Source organism: Nerophis ophidion, linkage group LG10 (assembly GCF_033978795.1).
Source record: "Nerophis ophidion isolate RoL-2023_Sa linkage group LG10, RoL_Noph_v1.0, whole genome shotgun sequence".
NCBI lineage: Eukaryota > Metazoa > Chordata > Actinopteri > Syngnathiformes > Syngnathidae > Nerophis > Nerophis ophidion.
In genome coordinates, this window is record NC_084620.1 from 15109688 (window position 1) to 15132129 (window position 22442).

The window sequence follows — 22442 nt, forward strand, 5'->3', positions numbered from 1 at the left end:
CAATTTTTTAAGAAAAAAGTGGACACGTGAGAAAAATACTGCTTTTAGTGTTTTGTTGTTGATTTTTTGGTTTGTATTTGTTTTTTGATCTACATTATTTACTTCAAATTATTACAGTATGTCTCTCTCTCTATATATATATATATATATGTATATATATATATATATAATTGTTTTAATTAATTTGGCCAAATGGGGCGCAATTCAATTTCTTACACACACTTATTACATATGTTGGCCAGAAGGGGAGCACTTCAAATTTTTACACACACGTGTTATTTCATATGTTGACCAGAGGGAGAGCACTATTAAAACCAACACACAGTCAATTTGAAAAATCCCATCTTTTTGATAGATTTCACCATCAGGGGTGCACATAAGACATTCTCTATTAGATGCAATGGTTTTCCATATTGGGACCATGTTTTATGTCCTAAGTTGTTCACCGGTCCTCATATGGAAGGTACTTTTCTTTGTCGGTGTCTCAAGAAGGGTAGAAATACAACACACACACACACACACACACAAATGGCAAACACAATAAATCAATGGGGATCTTGTTGATCTTTAATGGCACGACCTCAATAAACACTCCTGAAAACATGTTTTTTTTTTGGTTTTGAGAACAAAAACAATTAAATCTCCTTACAGCGCCTAAATAAAACACACGCATACGCACGCGCACACACATGCTGTGAACACGCACAAACAAATACACACATTTTGAATACAGCAAGGAAAAGTTGTCATATGTACTTTTTTTTATGCGGTACCATACGGCAGCCAAAACAGGAAGAAGAAAAAAAGGACCGTTTTATTTCACAGTGAATGATACAGTATTCATATATCATACATACAGTAGTCACAGCTAAAAAAATGGATATACAATAATATAATACATTGAATAATAATAATATAATGCTTGGCTTCTTCGTGAATGGTCGGAAAAACAAAACCTATGATAATAGGAACACACCCACACTTTATAAATAGAAGTTCAAATAGAGTTGATGCTTCAACACAAAAAACAAGAATAAATTCTCACAAAAATCAAAGATAATGTGCATAATATTCAAATTCATTACAAACTAGTCTGAAATAGTATTAAGGCCACAGAGAAAAGGGATGGGAATAAGTCAGAATTTTACAGTACTTAAGTAAGGACATTGTAAAAAAAAAAAAAAAGTGCACAATGAAGGCGCAAGAGTAAAATTAATCTGTTATGACTTTCGAAGCATACACTTTAAATAACTGCCAATCTTTGTTTGGGAATTTTGCTCTTCTATTCATAAAATTACGAATTTTTTAATGTAATTGTATGCAATTTTCTTGCAAAATGTAGTTTTTGTTACATCCTTTATTCCATAAAGTTAAAGCCAGTTTTTCTCGGAACATTTTAACTCAATTTATGTACCATGACCACTTTTAGCTTGAATTCCATACGGCTTTTTTCCAGTCATTTTAGAACTTTCACTGGATTTGTACTACGTTTTTTTAAAAACATACATACCCTACACATTTAGACTTGGCCCCTATATTTCAATGTTTTTGTTATAGTATTGCGACTAGACTCACGATCGAAATTATATACTGTCCATTCATTACGACTTTAATTTTGTACCGCTGGAACTTTTCTGCCTATATTGTGAATTTTGTCCTCGTCTTTACGACTTTTGTTCTCAACAAAAACATTCACTTTTTCTGGAAACATTTCACCTTTTTTCTACTAATCAACACGTTTCGTTCGTTGCAACTTTATTGGCGAAACATTTTGACTTTCTTACTTGTAACGTTGACTTTTTTGTTGTAATCTTTATTCTCGATACAACTTTAATTTAACAGCAATACAACTTTTTTCTTGGTATTTAACACTCCGGCTTTAACACTCCTTCATGGATATGATTGTACTTGCAGTAATAAGGAACATTGTTTAGTGATCAAAACACAACATTTTTTTAAATTGTTAGTTATTTTTTAACATGCTTAGATTAGTATGTACATGGATGGATGGATGGATTTTGACTGTAAAAAAATATTTTGGCTGCCGAGAAAAAGACAAAAGAGTCGGAGGGACAATAACAATCAGGAATTTGAAGGCATCAGAAAGGAAATAGTGGCAAATAAAAAGGCCTTTGGTGTGCTGTTTGCTAATTCAAGGGAAGGGAGGGGCTTTGATGTAACTTTGACACAACAAGAGCACACCAAGAGAACTGCTTTGGTATTGCACTCTCACAGAAAGGGAAAAGGAAAACATGTTTTAATGTATTTAACAAATCAAACAATGTTGAGCTGTAATAGCACATTTCAGCCCAATGTTTATATTACAAAAATACCTTTGTGGAAAATATCTCCAAATGTACAACGTTGTTGTTTTTTTGTTTTTTTTTGCAAAGTCATGCTTCAACATGTACTAACATGAATAAGTATATAGTAGTAATAGTCGTAATAATAATATCCACTAGAAGGCGCTGTAGCCACACTTCCAATGCATAAATCTTTCACAAAGGGTAGAGTAGTTTGAAAAAAAAAGTTGTTAGGAGGAGGTGGGTTCTCGATGTGTGATGGAGGCGGGGGTCTGCTATTCCTCAGGGGCTGCCTGCCAGAGACACGAAGAGACAGGGGGGTGGGGGGTAAGGTTGCTATGGTGACTGAACACTGATGAAAACAGAAAAGAGGGCGCTGGGGGTGTGGAGCTCCACCGGGAGGGCTGACATCAACACCCTCATCCCTCCATCTATCCATTTTCTACCGCGTGTCCCTCTCGGGGTCTCGGGGGGCTAAAGCCTATATCAATTACACTGAGGCGGAAGGCAGTGTACACCCTGGACAAGTCGCCAGTTCAACACAGGCCCAACACAGACAACATTCACACTCACACACTAGGGCCAATTTAGTGTTGCCAATCAACCCATAAAAGCAGAATACTATACAGTAGAACCTCTGTTGTCTTGGTTTGTTCACACAGAAATAGCCAGTGTCAAAACATCAGACAAGCTTCAGTGTACAAAAGTATTTTAGAGTTCTTTAGCCATAGAAGTGAAACAAATGGTAGAATGTCAAGTATTAACAAAACACATCAAAACATAGCATTCTTGAACTATTTCCCCTCAATAATATAAATTCACATTCGTAATAGTACACATCTTCTACATTTACAGAAAACTATTCACTCACTTTTGAATTTTTTTCATTCTCTTACATATTTTTTTCATTCTATGTAATAATAAAACCTTATTCACAAACTTCCATTGTTTTTTTTATTTTGTACTTTTCCTTGTAACATTACTACAGTAGAGTCTCAGCTTATGAACCCATTGGTTTCCAAGCCCGTGACTTAAAGCAATTGTATCTCAAATCAGCCCCGCACACTGAAATTAATTAAAATCAATATATTCCATGCTTCAGTGATAAGTAATATGAGAAAATAGCCGTAATGGTACAAGAGTAAGGAGTGATATTAAAGGCCTAATGAAACCCACTACTACCGACCACGCAGTCTAATAGTTTATATATCAATGATGAAATATTAACATTGCAACACATGCCAATACGGCCGGTTTAGTTTACTAAATTACAATTTTAAATTTCCCGCGGAGTTTCCAGTTGAAAACGTCGTGGAATGATGACGCGTGTTTGTGGCGTTATTGGTTGGAGGGGACATTTTACCCCAGCACCACACACAGCTAAAAGTAGTCTCTTTTCATCGCATACTTACACAGTAATTTGGACAACTGTGTTGCTGAATCTTTTGCAATGTGTTCAATTGATAATGGAGAAGTCAAAGAAGAAAGATGGAGGTGGGAAGCTTTTAGCCATTAGCCACACAAACACACGGTGTTTCCTTGTTTAAAATTCCCGGAGGTGAAGCTTTACTATGGATCAGAGCGGTCAAGCGAACATGGATCCCGACCACTTGTCAACTGGCAGTTTTCAGTGAGAAAATTGTGGAAATAAGTCCCCTCTTACCAGAGATCAGCGGAGCTTCTGTCGTTCTGCAGCTGCGTGGCTTCCCTATACCTTTCAGCATTAATGATGCCTTCACAGATGTGTAAGTTACCCATGCCTTGGGCACTAATACACACCCATGCCATCACAGATAGTGGCTTTAGAACTTTGCGTCGATAACAGTCTGGATGGTTCGCTTCCCCTTTGGTCCGGATGACACGATGTTGAATATTTCCAAAAACAATTTGAAATGTGGACTCGTCAGACCACAGAACACTTTTCTACTTTGCATCAGTCCATCTTAGATGATCTCAGGCCCAGAGAAGCCGGCGGCGTTTCTGGATGTTATTGATAAATGGCTTTCGCATTGCATAGTAGAGCTTTAACTTGCACTTACAGATGTAGCAACAAACTGTATTTAGTGACAGTGGTTTGCTGAAGTGTTCCTGAGCCCATGTGGTGATATCCTTTAGAGATAGATGTCAGTTTTTGATACAGTGCCGTCTGAGGGATCGAAGCTCACGGTCATTCAATGTTGGTTTCTGGCCATGCCGCTTACGTGGATTGATTTCTCCAGATTCTCTGAACCTTTTGAGGATATTATGAACCGTAGATGTTGAAATCCCTAAATTTCTCTCAATTGCACTTTGAGAAACGTGGTTCTTAAACTGTTTGACTATTTGCTCATGAAGTTGTGGACATAAGGGTTCACCTTTCCCAACTTCTTTGTCACGTGTTGCTGGCATCAAATTCTAAAGTTAATGATTATTTGCAAAAAAAAAATGTTTATGAATTTGAACATCAAATATGTTGTCATTGTAGCATATTCAACTGAAAATGGATTGAAAATGATTTGCAAATCATTGTATTCCGTTTATATTTACATCTAACACAATTTCTTAACTCATACGGAAACAGGGTTTGTATATATCATGAGTCTTACATCACATTATATTAACTGTTTCTTTGTTTTCTCACAAGTATTTTAACTTAATATCACAACTAAATGTTGATTGAACTACAGCTTATTCTCATAATTGTACCATTTGTTACTGGTAATATTACACCAACAACATACACCGAATGCTAAACACTTTTTCTCGTCCTATCACAGCTTTATTCTCATACCATTATGACCAGTTTTATTGAAGATTAAAATATGTTTTTTTATAATATCCCAATTTCATTCACATAAATATTTATTTGTCTTGTGGCACAACAACTGTAATATTATAGCTAATTACTCATTGTACTACTACTCTATTCTCATACCATTATGACGGTTTTCTGAGGGAATTGCATTTGTTTCACTTTAAAATTACCCTTTTTTCACAATAAGACAACTTTTTTTCTTGAAATATTCCTCAGCCATTAATATTCAACCTTCAACATACACCCTAATGTCAAAATAATTTCTGGGTTGCATTTGACGTAACGTCTGCTTTTCTTTGTTGCAGTTTAATGCACATGCAGGGCAAGCAAGCTTGAGCCTAGCGATAAATTAAGTGGAAAACAAGTTTGTAAGTGAAGAGTTTAAGCTGTTCCAAGCGTTCAAATGGAGATATAGGAAATAACTTTGATAGGAAACGGTTTGTAAAGTGAACAAAGTTGGGAAAATTAAGAAAATGGTGTCAGGAGAAATGGCCCCCAAACATGTCGCTTTTATCTTGTAGCATACAGTCGGACCATACTCGTGTCTGAAGTGATCACTTCGTGAAAGGTTTGTTTGAACATTGGATTTGTTTGACAAACTTTCTGTGATGCACTGAGGTTTATTCTGTACTACGTAGGTAATAGAGATGCGCGGTTTGCGGTCTCATCTGCGGAGTCCGCGGATAAACCGCGGGTCGGGTAGGTGACATGACGAAAACATAGATTTTAATTAGATTCGGGCGGGTGGCGGTTGAACCATCCGGAAATATTTGATACACATGGTTCTGGGATCGGTATCCTTTGCCATTCAAAGAGCCATTTAAGACCCATGTCACAAAGCGAAGAAGACATTAGGAGACGCCAATATTCTCTAGAATGACTGCCGGCAGTCACCCAGATAATAAGTATTAGAGCGTGCTATGAAGTCATTGACTTTGTCGCCCTCTACAGCATGTACGACCTGTTTGTCAGTCCAGCATCATGTTGTGTGTGGCTTCCGCGGCAACATGCACACGACTGCAAGGCATACTGGGTGACACAGAGTACACTAATGCTTGTGATATAAACAATTTTAACACTCTTAGTAATATGCGCCACGCTGTGAAGCCACACCAAACAAGATTGACAAACACATTTCAGGAGGACATCCTCCCAGTAACACAACATAAACCCAACACAACAAATACCCAGAATCCTTTGTATCCATGACACTTCCTGACTATTTTATACACCCCGCTAGCAGCTAACCCCGCCACCACCCCACCCCGTGCGTCGGTAAGGTGGGCGGGGTTGGGGGCGCGGGGGTGTAAAATATATTCAGGAATTATCACGGATACAAAAGATTTTGGGTATTTGTTGTGTTGCGTTTATGTTGTGTTACTGTGAGGATGTTCTCCCAAAATGTGTTAGTCAATCTTGTTTGGTGTGGCTTCACAGCGTGGCGCATATTAGTAAGTTTTAAAGTTGTTTATATCACAACCATCAGTGTACTCTGTGTTACCCAGTATGCCTATCAATCTTGTACGTGTGATTGCGGAAGCTGCACACAACATGATGACGGACTAACAATCGGTGTGTACATGTTGTTGAAGGTGTTAAAGGCATTGGCTTCACAGCACGCCCATATCCTTGTCATCCGGATGAACTCCAATTGAATAATCGCGAGAACGTTAGCGGCTCCAATTGTCTTCATTACTCTGTGAAACGGGTTTAGATAGCTCTGTGGGTTGTAAAGGTGGCCAACCTCTGATGTATTTCAGCGGGCGGGTGGCGGGCGGTTGCGTTTCTGATTAAATGTTGGTTCGGGTGTACGGCGGGTGGATGACGACTTTGGTGATGGGGTTGCGGATGATATAATTGCCTATCCGCGCATCTCTAGTAGGTAGTGTTCGAGAGCAAAACTAAGCATAAACTCAAGACAAGAGATCACATTAGTTTATGTTCTTTTAAGTTACGTTATGGTTGCTATGCCAAAATATGACTACCTAGACCTCTGACTACGCAAATAAGGTAACGTTATGATAAGTCCATCCCTCCATTTCTAAAACTAGGTGCAAAAAGACCCCGAGCTAGTCATTAAAATTATGATTGTTGGTCCAATCTACCGGTACTGTATTTTTGTTGTCGATTTACATAGCAAAAACTAAAAGCTTTTATTTTTTTAAAAGGGCTTTATGACCACGCTATAGCATCTTTGATGCTATTCGTTGGCTTTAAGAAAATATCCTTAATAGTATTATTAAACTACATTATTAAATCTCTCATAGGCTCAACAGTATACTGAATCTTGATATCACTGGAAACCAAACATTGCTGAACAATAGAGGAATTAATATGAACTTTTTACCATTAAAACAACTGCAAACATGAATTGTAGATGGCAGCCAAATAGTTGTACCAGGGATTGCTGTAAGAACTAAACTTATTTTTTTTCTCATTAGCATCACAAACACAGTAAAACGGCAATCGTTCATGTCAATCAAATACATTACATACGAAGACGTCCTGGTGGACCCTTCCAGATGTAAATACATGATAGGCGCCAATCTTTTATACTTTAAATGTTTGTGAGTGTAGAGGTCAGTGAGGCAGAGTAGTAACTTCAGGATGATGAATTATCTTAATCTTTACAAAATTATTTTTCATAAGAGTGTATAAATCCACTCTATCACATTTCAATATTTTTTCATGATAGCCAAAATATAAGCTATCAACCTTTCAAAATGTCAAAATCTACATAGATGCATGTGAATAAACAGAAGCCTAATGGGACTCTTGCCCTCAACCTGAAACCCGGAAGTGCCTTTTGGTCACGTTATTGCAACCCAGCAATCCAAGTCGTCAGCCATATTTGTTTTGTGCACCTACTACTAAAATACACTGTGGTCTCAAATTTTGAAGTTTGATGTTTAAGCACAGTTCTTGTTAAAGTGTGGTCTCATTTAGAACCAGGTGCTTGACTTTAGCAACTTTACGCACATGTCAAATTAACAGCTATTGTTTACGGTTGATAACAAAGGACCCTAGAGAAGTAGTCTTGCTGCGTGCTATGTTGTGTTATGCTGCCTACCACAAGCCAAGTGAAAGAAGCCAGAGGGCAGCGGGAAGAGAAGAGGAGGTGAAGGTGTGATGTTTACACCTTTGGTTGCTGTCTGTCACCATCAACGAGCAATAAAGTCGACACTTACCGACGGTTGGCTACTCGCGAACCCCAGCGTCAGTCCTCCTGGCTTCTCAGGCGACCAGAGAGGTCCAGTCGGCAACGCCCGTCACAGCTGGCCAAAGCCACCATCACACATCAGGAACCTACAAATATTTATTGTTGTAATTTTACGTGGGAAAAGACAACATTTATATGGCATACAGTATTGTACAAATGAAACAATTTTTTTCACTTTGTTTTGGTAGCATAACCTTTTTCTGAAATAGTAATAGTGTCAGGACTCAGGTGACCGTTGCTCGTAACGTGACCTCAAGATGCAAAAGGAAAAATGAAATACTATATTGAATGACAAAAACTAGTGCAACATGGAAGTGCACAGGAAGTAGGGTAAATGCTAATCATCCATTCTTGAAAGCAAACAAAACCTTTATAATGAACCAGCACTGAAAGAGGGAACCAAGTGGAACTAAATACAACTGGACGGCGTGGCGCAGTGGGGAGAGTGGCCGTGCGGAATCCGAGGGTCCCTGGTTCAAATCCCACCTAGTACCAACCTCGCCGCGTCCGTTGTGTCCTGAGCAAGACACTTCACCCTTGCTCCTGATGGGAGCTGGTTAGCGCCTTGCATGGCAGCTCCCTCCATCAGTGTGTGAATGTGTGTGTGAATGGGTAAATGTGGAAGTAGGGTCAAAGCGCTTTGAGTACCTTGAAGATAGAAAAGCGCTATACAAGTACAACCCATTTATCATTTATTTATTTAACTATTTACAGGTGTGCTAGCAGGACAAGGAACTGAAAGTAAAGGTGTTTCAAACACAGAGACCAAACAGGAAATACTGACAAAACAATTGCACCAGGACAGGAAGTGATTCTAAACCCATAAAAATAATAAACATAGTCCAAACTGTAATAAGAGGTCAAGACAAATAGTGCAAGAAAGGAGTCTTAACATTGCAAAAACATTTTTTTTTTTCAAAAACTGTGATGGTTCCGAGAGTCAAATCATGAAGTTACGCAAAAAAGTTGTATTGGTGTGTCAAAAAAAAAGCAACAATGTCAGACAGATGAAACCGTGAAGGTATGAGAATAAAGTCATCACATTTCGAGAATAGAGCAGCAGTGTCAGAAGAAGGAAACCGGACTGGTAGTAATACAATAATGGAAATTCCATGCCACTGTGAAAATAGAGTGGTTATATTATAAAGAAATAAGTAGCAATTTCAGAAAAATAACATTTTAAGATCACGAGAATAAAGTTGTAATAAAATAGGAAACACTTTATAATAATACAACAAAAGCAATTTACAAGAAAGGAATTACATTTTAATATGTCAAAAAAGGTTTATTGGTATATAAATTGAGTCACAATATGACAAATGGTATGCGATATGAAATTACGTTTTCTCATATTATTTTCTACTACTATCATTTTTATATCATGTTAGTTCAAATTACCCCCATCAAATAATGTTAACACCTGTAGTTGTTTATTCTGGGAACATTGTCAATGATAGTAGTAAATAATATTTCTACTCAGTGGCCTAGTGCAGTGGTTCTCAACCTTTTTTCAGTGAAGTACCCCCTGTGAACATTTTTTTAATTCAAGTACCCCCTAGTCAGAGCAAAGCATTTTTGGTTGAAAAAAAGAGGTAAAGAAGTAAAATACAGCACTACGTCATCAGTTTCTGATTTATTAAATTGTATAACAGTGCAAAATGTTGCTCATTTGTAGTGATCTTTCTTGAAATATTTGGAAAAAAAGATATACAAATAACTAAAAACTTTTTCAAAAATAAACAAGCGATTAAATTATAAATAAATATTTCTACACATAGAAGTAATAATCAACTTAAAGTGCCCTCTTTGGGGATTGTAATAGAGATCCATCTGGATTCATGAACTTAATTCTAAATATTTCTTCACACAAAAAGAAATCTTTAACATCAATATTTATGGAACTTGTCCACAAAAAATCTAGCTGTCAACACTGAATATTGCATTGTAGGATTTCTTTTCACAGTGTATGAACGTAAATTCATATTTTGTTGAAGTATTATTCAATAAATATATTTATAAAGGGTTTTTGCTATTTTTTAGAATATTTTTTAAAAAACTCACGTAGCCCTTGGCATACCTTCAGGTACCCCCAGGGGTAGGCATACCCCCATTTGAGAACCACTGGCCTAGTGGTTAGAGTGTCCGCCCTGAGATCGGTAGGTTGTGAGTTCAAATCCCGGCCGAGTCATACCAAAGACTATAAAAATGGGACCCATTACCTCCCTGCTTGGCACTGAGCATTAATGGTTGGAATTGGGGGTTAAATCACCATAAATGATTCCCGGGCGCGGCACCGCTGCTGCCCACTGCTCCTCTCACCTCCCAGTGGGTGATCAAGTGTGATGGGTCAAATGCAGGGAATAATTTCGCCACATCTAGTATTTGTGTGACAATCATTGGTACTTTAACTTTACTTTATTTCTCCCATAACACTACTACAACAGTACTTAAAATAACAATTTTTTGGGATGAGAGTGCAGGGTGTACCCTGCCTTCCGCCCGATTGTAGCTGAGATAGGCGCCAGCGCCCCCCGACTACTACAACAGTACTTAAAATAAAAATTTTTTGGGATGAGATACATTTGTACCCTGCCTTCCGCCCGATTGTAGCTGAGATAGGCGCCAGCGCCCCCCGCAACCCCAAAAGGGAATAGGCGGTAGAAAATGGATGGATGGAGATACATTTTCTTCTGTTGACGCGACACGGCTGGCCAAGCTAATGTCCCGTCGCGCGCTCAATCAAGGATGAGTGAATGAATGTACCCTCCTTAGCGTAGCACCCTTATTTGTTCTGCCTGAGACGCTACCCGGAGGTTAAAGATCTGGTTGATCATTGAACATGTCTGTGCGCGTTTGCCAACGGTTTAGCGATTTCCTGGTTTAATGTGTCACATTCGAAAACGGGAAGCCAAGCGCATAATGTGAGATAGGTAAACACGTCTTGTTGGGGAATGTAGGAGACTATTTGTTATCTTGTCAATGAGTAGTACTTTTTTTTTTTACCCTCCTAAGAATGAAAGTCGCAGTTGTAAGCCAGCATCAATAACTAGATACAAGGTAAAATGATGATCATTCAGTCTCAACTAGGTATTACCATTGATAATTCTGTTTTTTGTCTACTTTGGACTCATTGAGGTAAGACATGATATGTTAAAGAATTTAATGTTGGAGAACATTATAACTTTTTTAAGATCACAATGTCACAAATGCTTTTTTACACACCGCTCTGACTTTATACAGTGATATTGTGCAGACGTACCGTTGTGTATGAACAAATTTGGATCCCAGACTGAACAACAAAAGATGCAGGCTTATATAAGGCAGGTGATTAGTGAGGACAGGTGTGCAGGGCCGTGAGTAACAGGTGAAACTGATAAGCTACCATGGTGACCGACATACAGTAAATAATAGGATCAGACGGAGAGTGAAAACAAAAATGGAACAATAAACAATAATATGTGGAGGATCCAAAAGGCGGATCTCAACAAGTTTGCCTATTCACAATACAAAGTTTTTTTTTTTTTAGCTTTCTAACATAAAAAAAAATGACTCTTTCCAGGTGGCTAGCAATGAAGCTGGAAGCAATTATTTGTACTTCTAAATCACTTGAAAAATGCATTCAATAACCGCCAACAATACTAAATGTATGTCCCATACCCTGAATAATAACCAAGTTGTAGCAACAGTGTTATTGTAAGAGTGAACACGGAGGAACAATTATTCTGGTGTAGTAACATATCAGCATGCTATGGTATAAGCCGTAGAAGTTAACTAGGGCAAGAGATACGCTAGATTCTACGCCAACACGGAATGCGTTTAAATTTGTAACGCACAGCAAAATGTGATCAGACACTAATCTTTATTGACTAAAAACCATGAACAATCATGTTACGGCATCTTTAATGTATTAGCCCATATTTCATGTTTTGTTTGTACACAGCTAGTCAGACAGCGTATGTACTGTAATTGTACAGTGATATGCTGCATGTATAAAGAACAATCCTATTTTGACTTACTTGATGGACCAGGGATGTTTCCAGTTGATTTGGGCATTCCAATAATTTGGCACAGCTCGGCTCAAAAGTTCTAGATTTTCAGCGTGACCAAATCGCACTGATCTTACTCTCCAGGCTCCGTTTGCTCCAAAATTCCACCCTCTTCTTTATGCCCGATTCTATAAGCAGCAGTTCATCCTTGGTTGGTATATTCAGCTTCAAAAAGATAAGATTGTGAATCCTCATATGTCCAAAAATAGTCGTCTTCGTTGTCTGTTACCAAGTCTGTCATTATTAGAACACACTCACGTGTTTCTTTCCAAAAGTAGAAACACACATTTATTGCCTGACCTGAAATAAATGCACCAGAGTATGAAGTCCCGCTCCTCATTAAAATTAATAAAATCCGGTAAATAGTGTACATACTACCAATGTTCCTTCTAAGCTGCGCGTTTGATCAATCGCGCACTGCTCGCACATACTCAGCGCACAAGAAAATCTATGCAGCGCATAAAATAAAATTCAACATAAACGTATTAATTAATATCTAATATTAGTCCTAATCTTATCTAATCAATTAAACCAATAATAATAATAAAAATAATAATAATGATAAAAAAACTTCTGTACGATTTTGCAACGTAACTCAGGGAGTGACAGGTGTCCAGCCAATGATATGATTTGGTTCACTTACGCTACGCAGCCAATCATAGCATTGACACTACTGATGTTGACAATAACCCCTTATCATGGCGAAACAAACGGGCAGCGACACGTCCACTAACCAAGCTGTTAAAAAGAAATGTGATTCTTTTAAGATGGAATGGCTGTCAGAGTATGTTCAAATAGAAGAACAAGCGGTGAAACTGGGTGAGATTTTTTCTTTTTCGAGTGAGAAGGATCTACTCTGCAAAACATGCCGCGAAGCTAAAGTAGCAAATGAGTTTTCCGAGGGAAAAATGTGGACTGAATGGAAGTTGGACTACCTCAAGCGTCACATTGAGCAGAAAAGTAATTTGAAAGCTGTTAGAATCGTACGAAGACTCAAGATGGGACAGGAGATTGGTACATTATTGCGGAAAAATACAAAAGACAGAGAGAAAAGGAACGAGCTGTCACCCAAAACATGACCCCAAGCAAGTTAAAGTTGTCATTGACAACATCTTATTTGCCATCAAAATTAATGCATCAATGCTTTCAGTTCAACAAATCCACGATCACATGGTAAAGTATGTGAGTATACCAGAAAGCTGGCGAAGCAAAAACTATGCCTTTGAATTTGTGAACTCAATCAATGAGACTATGTGCAGTATTAAAAATGCACCCTGGCAGACCCTGATAGTAGATGAGAGCACAGACATATCAGTACACAAAATGCTAGTCCTATATATTAAATACAGGAAGGAAAATTATGTTAACTATAAAACTGTGTTTGGTGGCATCATCCAGCTGACAGCATGAGCTGCTCGGGATATTGTGCAGGCAATAACTCAGTTTTGCTCCAAACATGGACTGGACCTGCAGAGAATGGTGATGCTGACCTCCGATGGTGCCACAGTAATGATAGGAAAACACAATGGAGTCGCGGCTTTGTTAAAGCGCCAAATACCACACCGAACCGAAAAACATTGTGTGGCCCATAGAGAGGACTTGGGTATTGATGATGCCTGGAAAAATGTACCGATGATGCGAGATGTGGAATCTCTTCTTAGAACTGTGTATTCCACTTTCTCTCGGTCCACTGTGAAGAGGGGCAAAATGGAGGACCTAGCAAAGATTCTTGATGAGGATACACTGTCATTCAGGCCTCTGAACGAAGTGTGATGGCTGTTGCGGCACCAAGCTGTCAATGCTGTTCTGAGGAACTACACTGTGCTTGAAGAATACTGTAAGAGAGAATCCAGTGATAACGGAGATCCAGTGGCAAAGTACAGCTAAAAAAAAGCTGAGTGATTCAAAGATCAAGGTTACTGTCACTGCTCTGGGAGATATTTCTTGTGAGCTAGCATAACTCTGCCTCACTTTACAAAGACACAACCTGACTGTGATGGAAGGACATTGAATTGCCAGAGAAAAGATTGAGAAGTTGCGTTCCCAATACTTGAAGCGGAAGGATATACAGTGGCGTTACCGTGTCAAAGAGGCAATGGGGACCTCATCAGCTGATGGCAGAAATACTGGTGAGATTACTCTTTTCCTTAGTAAGCTCGGTGATCACATGGATGCTCATTATCCAGAGGATGAATTAAAGGAGTGGTCTGCATTTGACATTGAAGCACTGAGCTTAGACATCAATTTTGACTATGGATCAGCGGACATTGCCCCACTGGCAAAGAAGTATGAGGCCATTTCCCACCACCCACAGTCTATGGAGGCCATTAACAGTCAATATGCTGAATTCAAGTAAATAATGAGGCAAAAACTTAAACAGGGGTCAATCAGCACATTCTCAGATATGGTTGCTGCAGCACTTATATGTGAGGAGCAAAAGGAGATCTCACAGCTTGTGGATATTTGTGCCACATTTCAAGCTTCCAGTGCAGATTGTGAAAGAGGATTCAGTTTAATGAATCATATCAAAACAGCATCCAGAAATCAGCTTGAAGTGGCACATTTGGATCAGCTGATGCGCATATATTCAAAGCAAAAAGCAGATGAAGCCATCAACCTGGACAAAGTGTACAACCATTGGAGAACTGAGAAGGACAGACGTGAAAAATAAGGTAACATTTAAGTGAGATTTGTGCATATTCTAGTGACATTTATTAAGATTTTTTACTTATGGATATTAATCATTAAATTATGTTACTACTAGATAATTTATGGGTAATAGAAATGATCATACAAAACTGAGTAATTACATATTTTACAGACAGAGCTACAGGAATTTACACTGTATCACAACCTACAGCCCACATCATTGTGCAAAATGTGAATGTTTTAATGTGAACAAAATGTTGTGTCTGAAAAGTGTATATGTATCATTTCTTCCAGAACAGGACCCTCACCCAGGCCACAACTGGACCTCACCCAGGCCAAAGCAAGACTCTTCCCATGGCCAAAGCAGGACTCTTCCCATGGCCAAAGCAAGACTCTTCCCATAGCCAAAGCAGGACTCTCACATAAAACCTACTACATCTCATGAACAACAAGATTTTTGTCTTTTTCCTTTAAAGTTTTTCAAATCACTTATATTCAAAGTAAACTAGTGAACATTGCTGCTGTAATTTGATTATTTTAATAAGCCATGTATCTTGCTATGATCCAAGGTTTTCAACAGGTGTGATACTGGTGTGTGGCCACAGCCTGCACATCTGATGTTGCTCACAGTGGTCCTCAGTGTGCTCAGGGAGCTTGTGTGTATGCCCAGACACATGAAAAAATAGAGGGAACATTGCATACTACATATAATTATGAATATACAGACTTACAGCGTGTATTTAAAACATTGATGCAGGGTTTTAACATTGTTTTAGAGGGCCTGGAAGGCTACAACAGTGGCTTCCATTATCTGCATCCAACAAAACAAAGATGTGTATTCTTGTCCCTCATAATGATTGAAAAGGATAGGAAAAATTCCAAAAAAAGTGCAGTTCCCTTCAAGTCAATTGTAAAACAATATAGAGCGGAAGCATAACATTTCGCCACAAACTTTACTGTAACTTTTCAGTACTGAAGTTAAGTAAGTGAATTGAATTTAGTATGAAATTAAAGTATTTTTGATACTTTATATGATCAAAGAGATACCACAATAGAAACACATACATAGAATATTTATAAATGATTATTATTATTTATCTAAACTCAATGACAACACTTGTAGATTTCAGCATATGGAAAATATTCTAAGTATTTAAATTTTGGGTGTAATACTTGATACAATGAACTAGAAATCTCATAAATATATACATGAATAAAGCAAAATATGTATTGAACACAAAATCACTCCATATTTTCTATTGCTTTCTAATGTTACCATATAAGAATTATTGTGTAGAAATATGGGGAAATAACTACAAAAGTACACTTCATTTACTAAAACTGTGTTAAACAAAGTCATTTAGAAGAATATGTAATGTTGGATATAGAGAACGGACAGCACGGTGGAAGAGGAGTTAGTGCATGTCCCTCACAATACAAAGGTCCTGAGTAGTCCTGAGTTCAATCTTGGGCTCGGGATATTCCTGTGTGGAGTTTGCATGTTCTCCCCGTGACTGCGTGGGTTACCTTCGGGTACTCTAGCTTCCTCCCACCTCCAAAGATATGTACCTGGGGATAGGTTGATTGGCAACACTAACTGGTCCCTAGTGTGTGAATGTTGTCTGTCTAATCTGTGTTGGCCATGTGATGAGGTGGCGATTTATCCAGGGTGTACCCCGCCTTCCGTATGAATGCAGCTGAGATAGGTTCCAGCACCCCCCCCGACCCCAAAAGGGACAAGTGGTAGAAAATGGATGGATGGTTGTATATAGAGAACAATCAAACCCTTTTTTATTGAATCAAAAATATTGAAAATCAACGGTATAGTGAAGTTAAACAGCAAAAATGATGCACAAAGCAAACTATAACCTACGACCCAAGAATGTACAACTATTCGTCCCAACAAACGATAAGAAATAACCCTAGAGAAAAAAATATATTGAAAATATTTGTATGATTGTACAACCCTTAAGACCTTTAGTACATCAGTATGTGAAATGAAATTATGGAATGGATTAAGCAAACAAGTTAAACAATGTACTGATATAATCCAGTTTAAGAAAATGTTCAAACTCAAAGAATTACAAAGAACAATCACCATGATAAACATTCTGAACTTGTTAAAAATGAAATAATCTTATTCATCTCATTATGTGAATTAGGACTTAGAGTACAATTTACCCATTTTTAGAATTGTTTAATTGATGGTGTACATTGTGTACAAATTGAGAACATTAAATTGTTAGCAATTTATATGAAAGAGAAAAGGGGTAGTATTAAATAAGCTCTGCTTCTTCCTACACTTTTGTAAAATATGCTGAAAAGAGAAACTGGAGATTGTGATGTATCATGTTGAAACTGTATGCATGTTCAAAATAAACTCAAACCAAAAACCATTACGATTTTCCTCTTTGACTTACAAATGTCGCAATATTGAATATTCGTAAGTAAACAATGGGCGTAAGCTTACACGAATGAATGCTTCTGAATGTTGTGCTTTGCAGTTTTTAACAGAGGGCAAATTATGACTACACAGTGTGGTGGAAGTATTTGAATTAGTATTCCTACTGAATGCTGTCCTCCAGCCTCTTCCCCCTCAACTTAAAGGCTTACTGAAATCCATTACTACCGACCACGCAGTCTGATAGTTTATATATCAATGATGAAATCTTAACATTACAACACATGCCAATACGGCCGGTTTAGTTTACAAAAGTACAATTTTAAATTTCTCGCAGAGTTTCCTGTTGAAAACGTCGCGGAATGATGACGTGTATGAGGACATGTGTTTGTGACGTTATTGGTTGGAGGGGACATATTAGCCCAGCACCACTTACGGCTAAATGTCGTCTCTTTGCATCGCATAATTACACAGTATTTTGGACATCTGTGTTGCAGAATCTTTTGCAATTTGTTCAATTAATAATGGAGACGTCAAAAAAGAATGCTGTTGGTGGAAAGCGGTGGATTGCAGCTGCCTTTAGCACCGAAACACAGCCGGTGTTTCTTGTGAAGCTTTAACACAGAGCGGTCAAGCGAACATGTTTCTCTACGTCAACCAGCAAGTTTTTGGATGGGAAAATTGTGATATTAAGTCGGCTCTTACCGGAGACTTCAGTGGATTACGCAACCTCATCCTGCAGCTCAAAAAGGCAGCTGTGATCTTGGCTCCTCGGCTTCTCTCAGAGACACTGCGTTCACCGCAGCCATCCGACTTTCAGTTATGACTTTACAATGTCACTAGAATACTATTAACACAATAAGCAGATAAGGGATTTTCCAGAATTATCCTAGTAAATGTGTCTAATTAAATCTGAAACTCTCCCACTGCAGCCGGCTGGAGCCGACGACTATTTTTTTTTTTTTTTGTGTGTGCTCCAATCTAACTTTCCTCATCCACGAATCTTTCATCCCCGCTCAAATTAATGGGGAAATCGTCTCTTTCTCGGTCCGAATTGCTCTTACTGCTGGTGGCTCACATTAAAAATAATGTGAGGATGTGAGGAGCCCTCACACCGGTGACGTCACGCGCACATTGTCTGCTACTTCCGGTACAGGCGAGGCTTTTTTATTAGCGACCAAAAGTTGCGAACTTTCTCGTCGATGTTCTCTACTAAATATTTTCAGCAAAAATATGGCAATATCGCGAAATGATCAAGTATGACACATAGAATGGACCTGCTATCCCCGTTTGAATAAGAAAATCTAATTTCAGTAGGCCTTTAAGGTTTTGAAACCGCTGGCCGCTGCCTGGAGCCTCAAATGTCATTCCTTCTTGTTTTTTGACGTCCCGATTGTTATGATGTGTATAAAATAAATACTTACAGGTTTATTTGTCCACAACATTTTACACTTTTTTGTCAACATGTACTAGTAAGCACAAAGTTGGATTAGCTGCTAAACTCCAACAATTAACATTATTACTTAGTTCGAGGAAACAAAATCCAGAAGAGAAAGTAGGATGAAGTATTATTTTCATCTAATCGTGGCATACACAGAATAACACGGACGAGCAACATCTAGAGGGATACTCTTAATTGCTGCTTTTTTTAATGAGACATTGTTTGCAAAACAAGGTGTATCTAATGTTAACTGTAAATCTATATACTGTTCATGAAGTTCATTTTGCACCGTGTTTATTTAAAAAGTGGTGAAGTTCATCTTCAAGATATATATTTAACAGTGTAGATAATTGTAGCTACATTTGGAGAGGGTGGAGAGTTTCATTTGCAATCTAAAGGGAACCCCTTCAAACACAGTTTGCAGACAGATCTCAGCAAGCAAGTTATAAAATTGACTGTGGAACAAAATTTACACAATAGCCAATACGTATTTACTGTAAATGTAGATTTGAATCATTATAGGTCCCTTTTAAAAGACTTAAACAATTTCCCATAATTGGCACATGGTGAGTTATAGCACACACACCAATGGTCATTTGAAATTGTGAACAAGACCGGAAAATTTAGGCTAAAAAAATAGTATTTTGAAGGGTCATGTTGAACAGGTCCTTCTGTTTGAACGGGTTGAATTTGAGTTTCACTTTTTGTGCCACATGCGATCACGATTTGGAAGCAAATTGAAGGGTAAGTTTAACTAACATGATAAACCAGTATCAATTTTGGGGGATTTTCTTATATAGGCTTGTACACAAAGTGAGTTTTTTTTTGGGCTATGTACTGCGGGGATTGGAAAATACCTGTATATTGAGTAGTCTTGATATGTTCAATATACAGACATATCTTGCTTGACATCAACCCATATTGCACTATACAAACTTATTCTGATGATGAATGGCATCACCCATTAATGGGTTCTACTTGTATGGCGCTTTTCTATCTTTTAAGGCATTCAAAGCGCTTTGACACCATTTCCACATTCACCCATTCACACTCAGATGGCAGGAGCTGCCATGCAAGGCGCTAACCAGGGCCCATCAGGAGCAAGGATGAACTGTCTTGCTCAAGGACACAACGGACGTGACTAGGATGGTAGAAGGTGGGGATTGAACCAGGAACCCTCAGGTTGTTGGCAAGGTGACTCTCCCAACCGCACCACGCCGTCCCCAAGAATGGATATAGTAATTGCTGTAAATTCCAGAACTTCAAACTTTTAATCCGACTTTTTAGAGAAAACCGTCCCCCTTCAATTCAACATGAATGGACTTTGTGCAACTCTTGCACTCATGTTGATACTCTTAAAAATAAATACACTTGAGGCCAAATAATTTCAGACTAATGTCCGATTTGGATGCTGTGTATGTCAAACAAGTGACAAATGTCATACTGAAGATGGATAATAGGCTGGCGTTTATTTTTCTTTAACACTTGTGATTGATCCACACTCCCTAAGATCAATGTTAATGGCCCCCTGTCCCTGATATACAGTATTACTTACTTACCCCATGACACAACAACATTTGATTATTATATCACAACTTTTTTAACAGAAGTGTAAATGAAGTCACATTGTCAGCCTCTCTCCTGTGTCTCATGGACAAAAAGACGTACTGCACCAGCAGGCTGCTAAGGGAGGACAGTATGTGGGTGGTGCTAGAATGTAGGCTGGTGCTAGTTCTGCTTTGACCCCCTATTTCGGGTGCAGTTCTTGCAGGACGTCCAGTAATTGCTCTGCTATCAAACAAGGAAGAACTCATTTGGCCAAGTGGATTTGGCCTCTTGCTGAAACAATAACATTACCTCATCTGGCTTGCATTAAACCCCAAAAGGGAGCAGAAGGGAGGCTAAACCATATAATACTAACAGCAATAACAGTTTGCTGACTAAAGAAGACAACATGTTAGAGATGGAAAGTAACACTGACAATAAATATAATTCACTTCACAAATTCACTTCACAATGGAAGGCTAAAAAAAAGTGCTGTATGTTCAAACAACAAAGACTTACAAATGGCGTGTATTTATATTGCGATTAACTCAACCTGGAATGATACCCAAAGTGGTTTACACTTTACATAGCATTAAACTGTTCTTAAAATGTATGTTACTATTAGTTATAAATACCAATATTAAAAAAAAAAATTTAATTAAGACCTTTGCTCTATTTTTTTATTCTTGCATTATTTTTTGGGGATAATTATTTTTCAACAATGTGCCGCAGGCAAATAAAAAAAACTTTCATCAACAAATGAACTTGTTTGTTTATTGTAATGAGCAACAAGGGTAATTAAGGAGAGAAGAGGAGAGTTTTTGCAGTATCAATGTGCTACTACAGTCAGTCTCATCACTTCAAAGATTTTTCTGGCGGTGCACTGTGCATGTTAGGAAACAAGCGTGTATGGCAAGCTGGTGCAGCGTGCGCTGTCACCTTGACACAGAGGTTTTATGACTGAAGTCGAAAATGAACCAATTGCGTACCCGAAGAGCAACCAAGCGTAAAAGTGTATTCAAGAGTCAAGATGCATGCATGTTGGCAGCTCTGTTGGTCAGGCATTTTGACTCGTGGGCATAAAGGGAAAGTTGCACATCTGTGCAAATTCTATTGCCATTATTTCTTAAAACCATCGATTGGGATATCCCATATCATACCAACTGTATTGAGGATGGTACTTTAAAGTAAGCATCACTATGCTGTGAATTCATCTAAATCCAACACTAAGCTCCATCTTTTCTCTTATATCCAAAGAAGAGCTAAATAGCAATTTAGATACCTTATATTAGCTTACATTGAATGCATAGTGTTACCCAATGGTAAAATGTGATTAAAAATATGGTTATTGACTATGATTAAGAATCCTAAATTCCTTATGACTAAAACGTTTATAAAAAAAAAAAGTTCATAATATACTTTTAAATATTGTTAAAAAAAAAATAATACCCTCTATTTGTGAACTTTTCGATTTACGAACTTTTAAGTCGAGCCAAGTATGCATTTATGTGCAAATTATGTCTACGTGTACGAAGGCTTCATTTAGTCATGTCTGTCGCACAAAACGCACGGCGCTTCATTGTCGCGGAGGTGTGGCCCTTCACTCGCTTTCTGCACAGGAGGCTTCCTCGTCACGCCTCAGCACTTCATTATATGAGATTTCTTCCCCTTTGGACAAGTTTTGTCTATTTTGCACACTCGAGTCCCAAAATGCCAACAGACCAGCGTAGAAAAAAGTGGGAATCCCTTAGGAGTTAGAAAGAGACTATTTGCGAGGTGTACTGTGCATTAAATGCCCTTCCAAGGTGGAGGAAGGGTTGATAAACAGGCTTTGTAAGAGAGAAAGTTTTAATTGTGAAGAGAACAGACCTTCCTGAAAAACAACGCCGTAGCAGATTTACTTCACAGTTATAAAAAGGCACGACTCTTTTATAGAAGCACACACGCAAACATGGAAAGGGGTGGAGGGAGTCCCGTCTTTCGCTCTCCCTGCCTGCTCCTTTTCCCCCTCATCTCCTTGTAGGTGGATTTTACTTTTTTTTT

General features: G+C 38.2%; 1 protein-coding gene across 4 annotated transcripts in view; it reads right to left on the reverse strand.

Annotated features, from left to right (window-relative positions):
• Positions 1-545: 545 nt before the first annotated feature.
• The window catches only part of LOC133560252 (RNA-binding protein with multiple splicing-like), a 105431-nt gene continuing 83534 nt past the window's right edge, over positions 546-22442 (reverse strand). For all 4 annotated transcript variants that reach the window (XM_061912583.1, XM_061912582.1, XM_061912580.1 and 1 more), the window contains 2 exons: positions 8286-8403; positions 546-2596 (listed from right to left, as the gene is read on the reverse strand). In XM_061912583.1, the coding sequence (XP_061768567.1) occupies positions 8367-8403 (37 nt within the window). In that variant the 3' untranslated portion in view covers positions 546-2596; positions 8286-8366. The remainder of the gene's footprint in view (positions 2597-8285; positions 8404-22442) is intronic.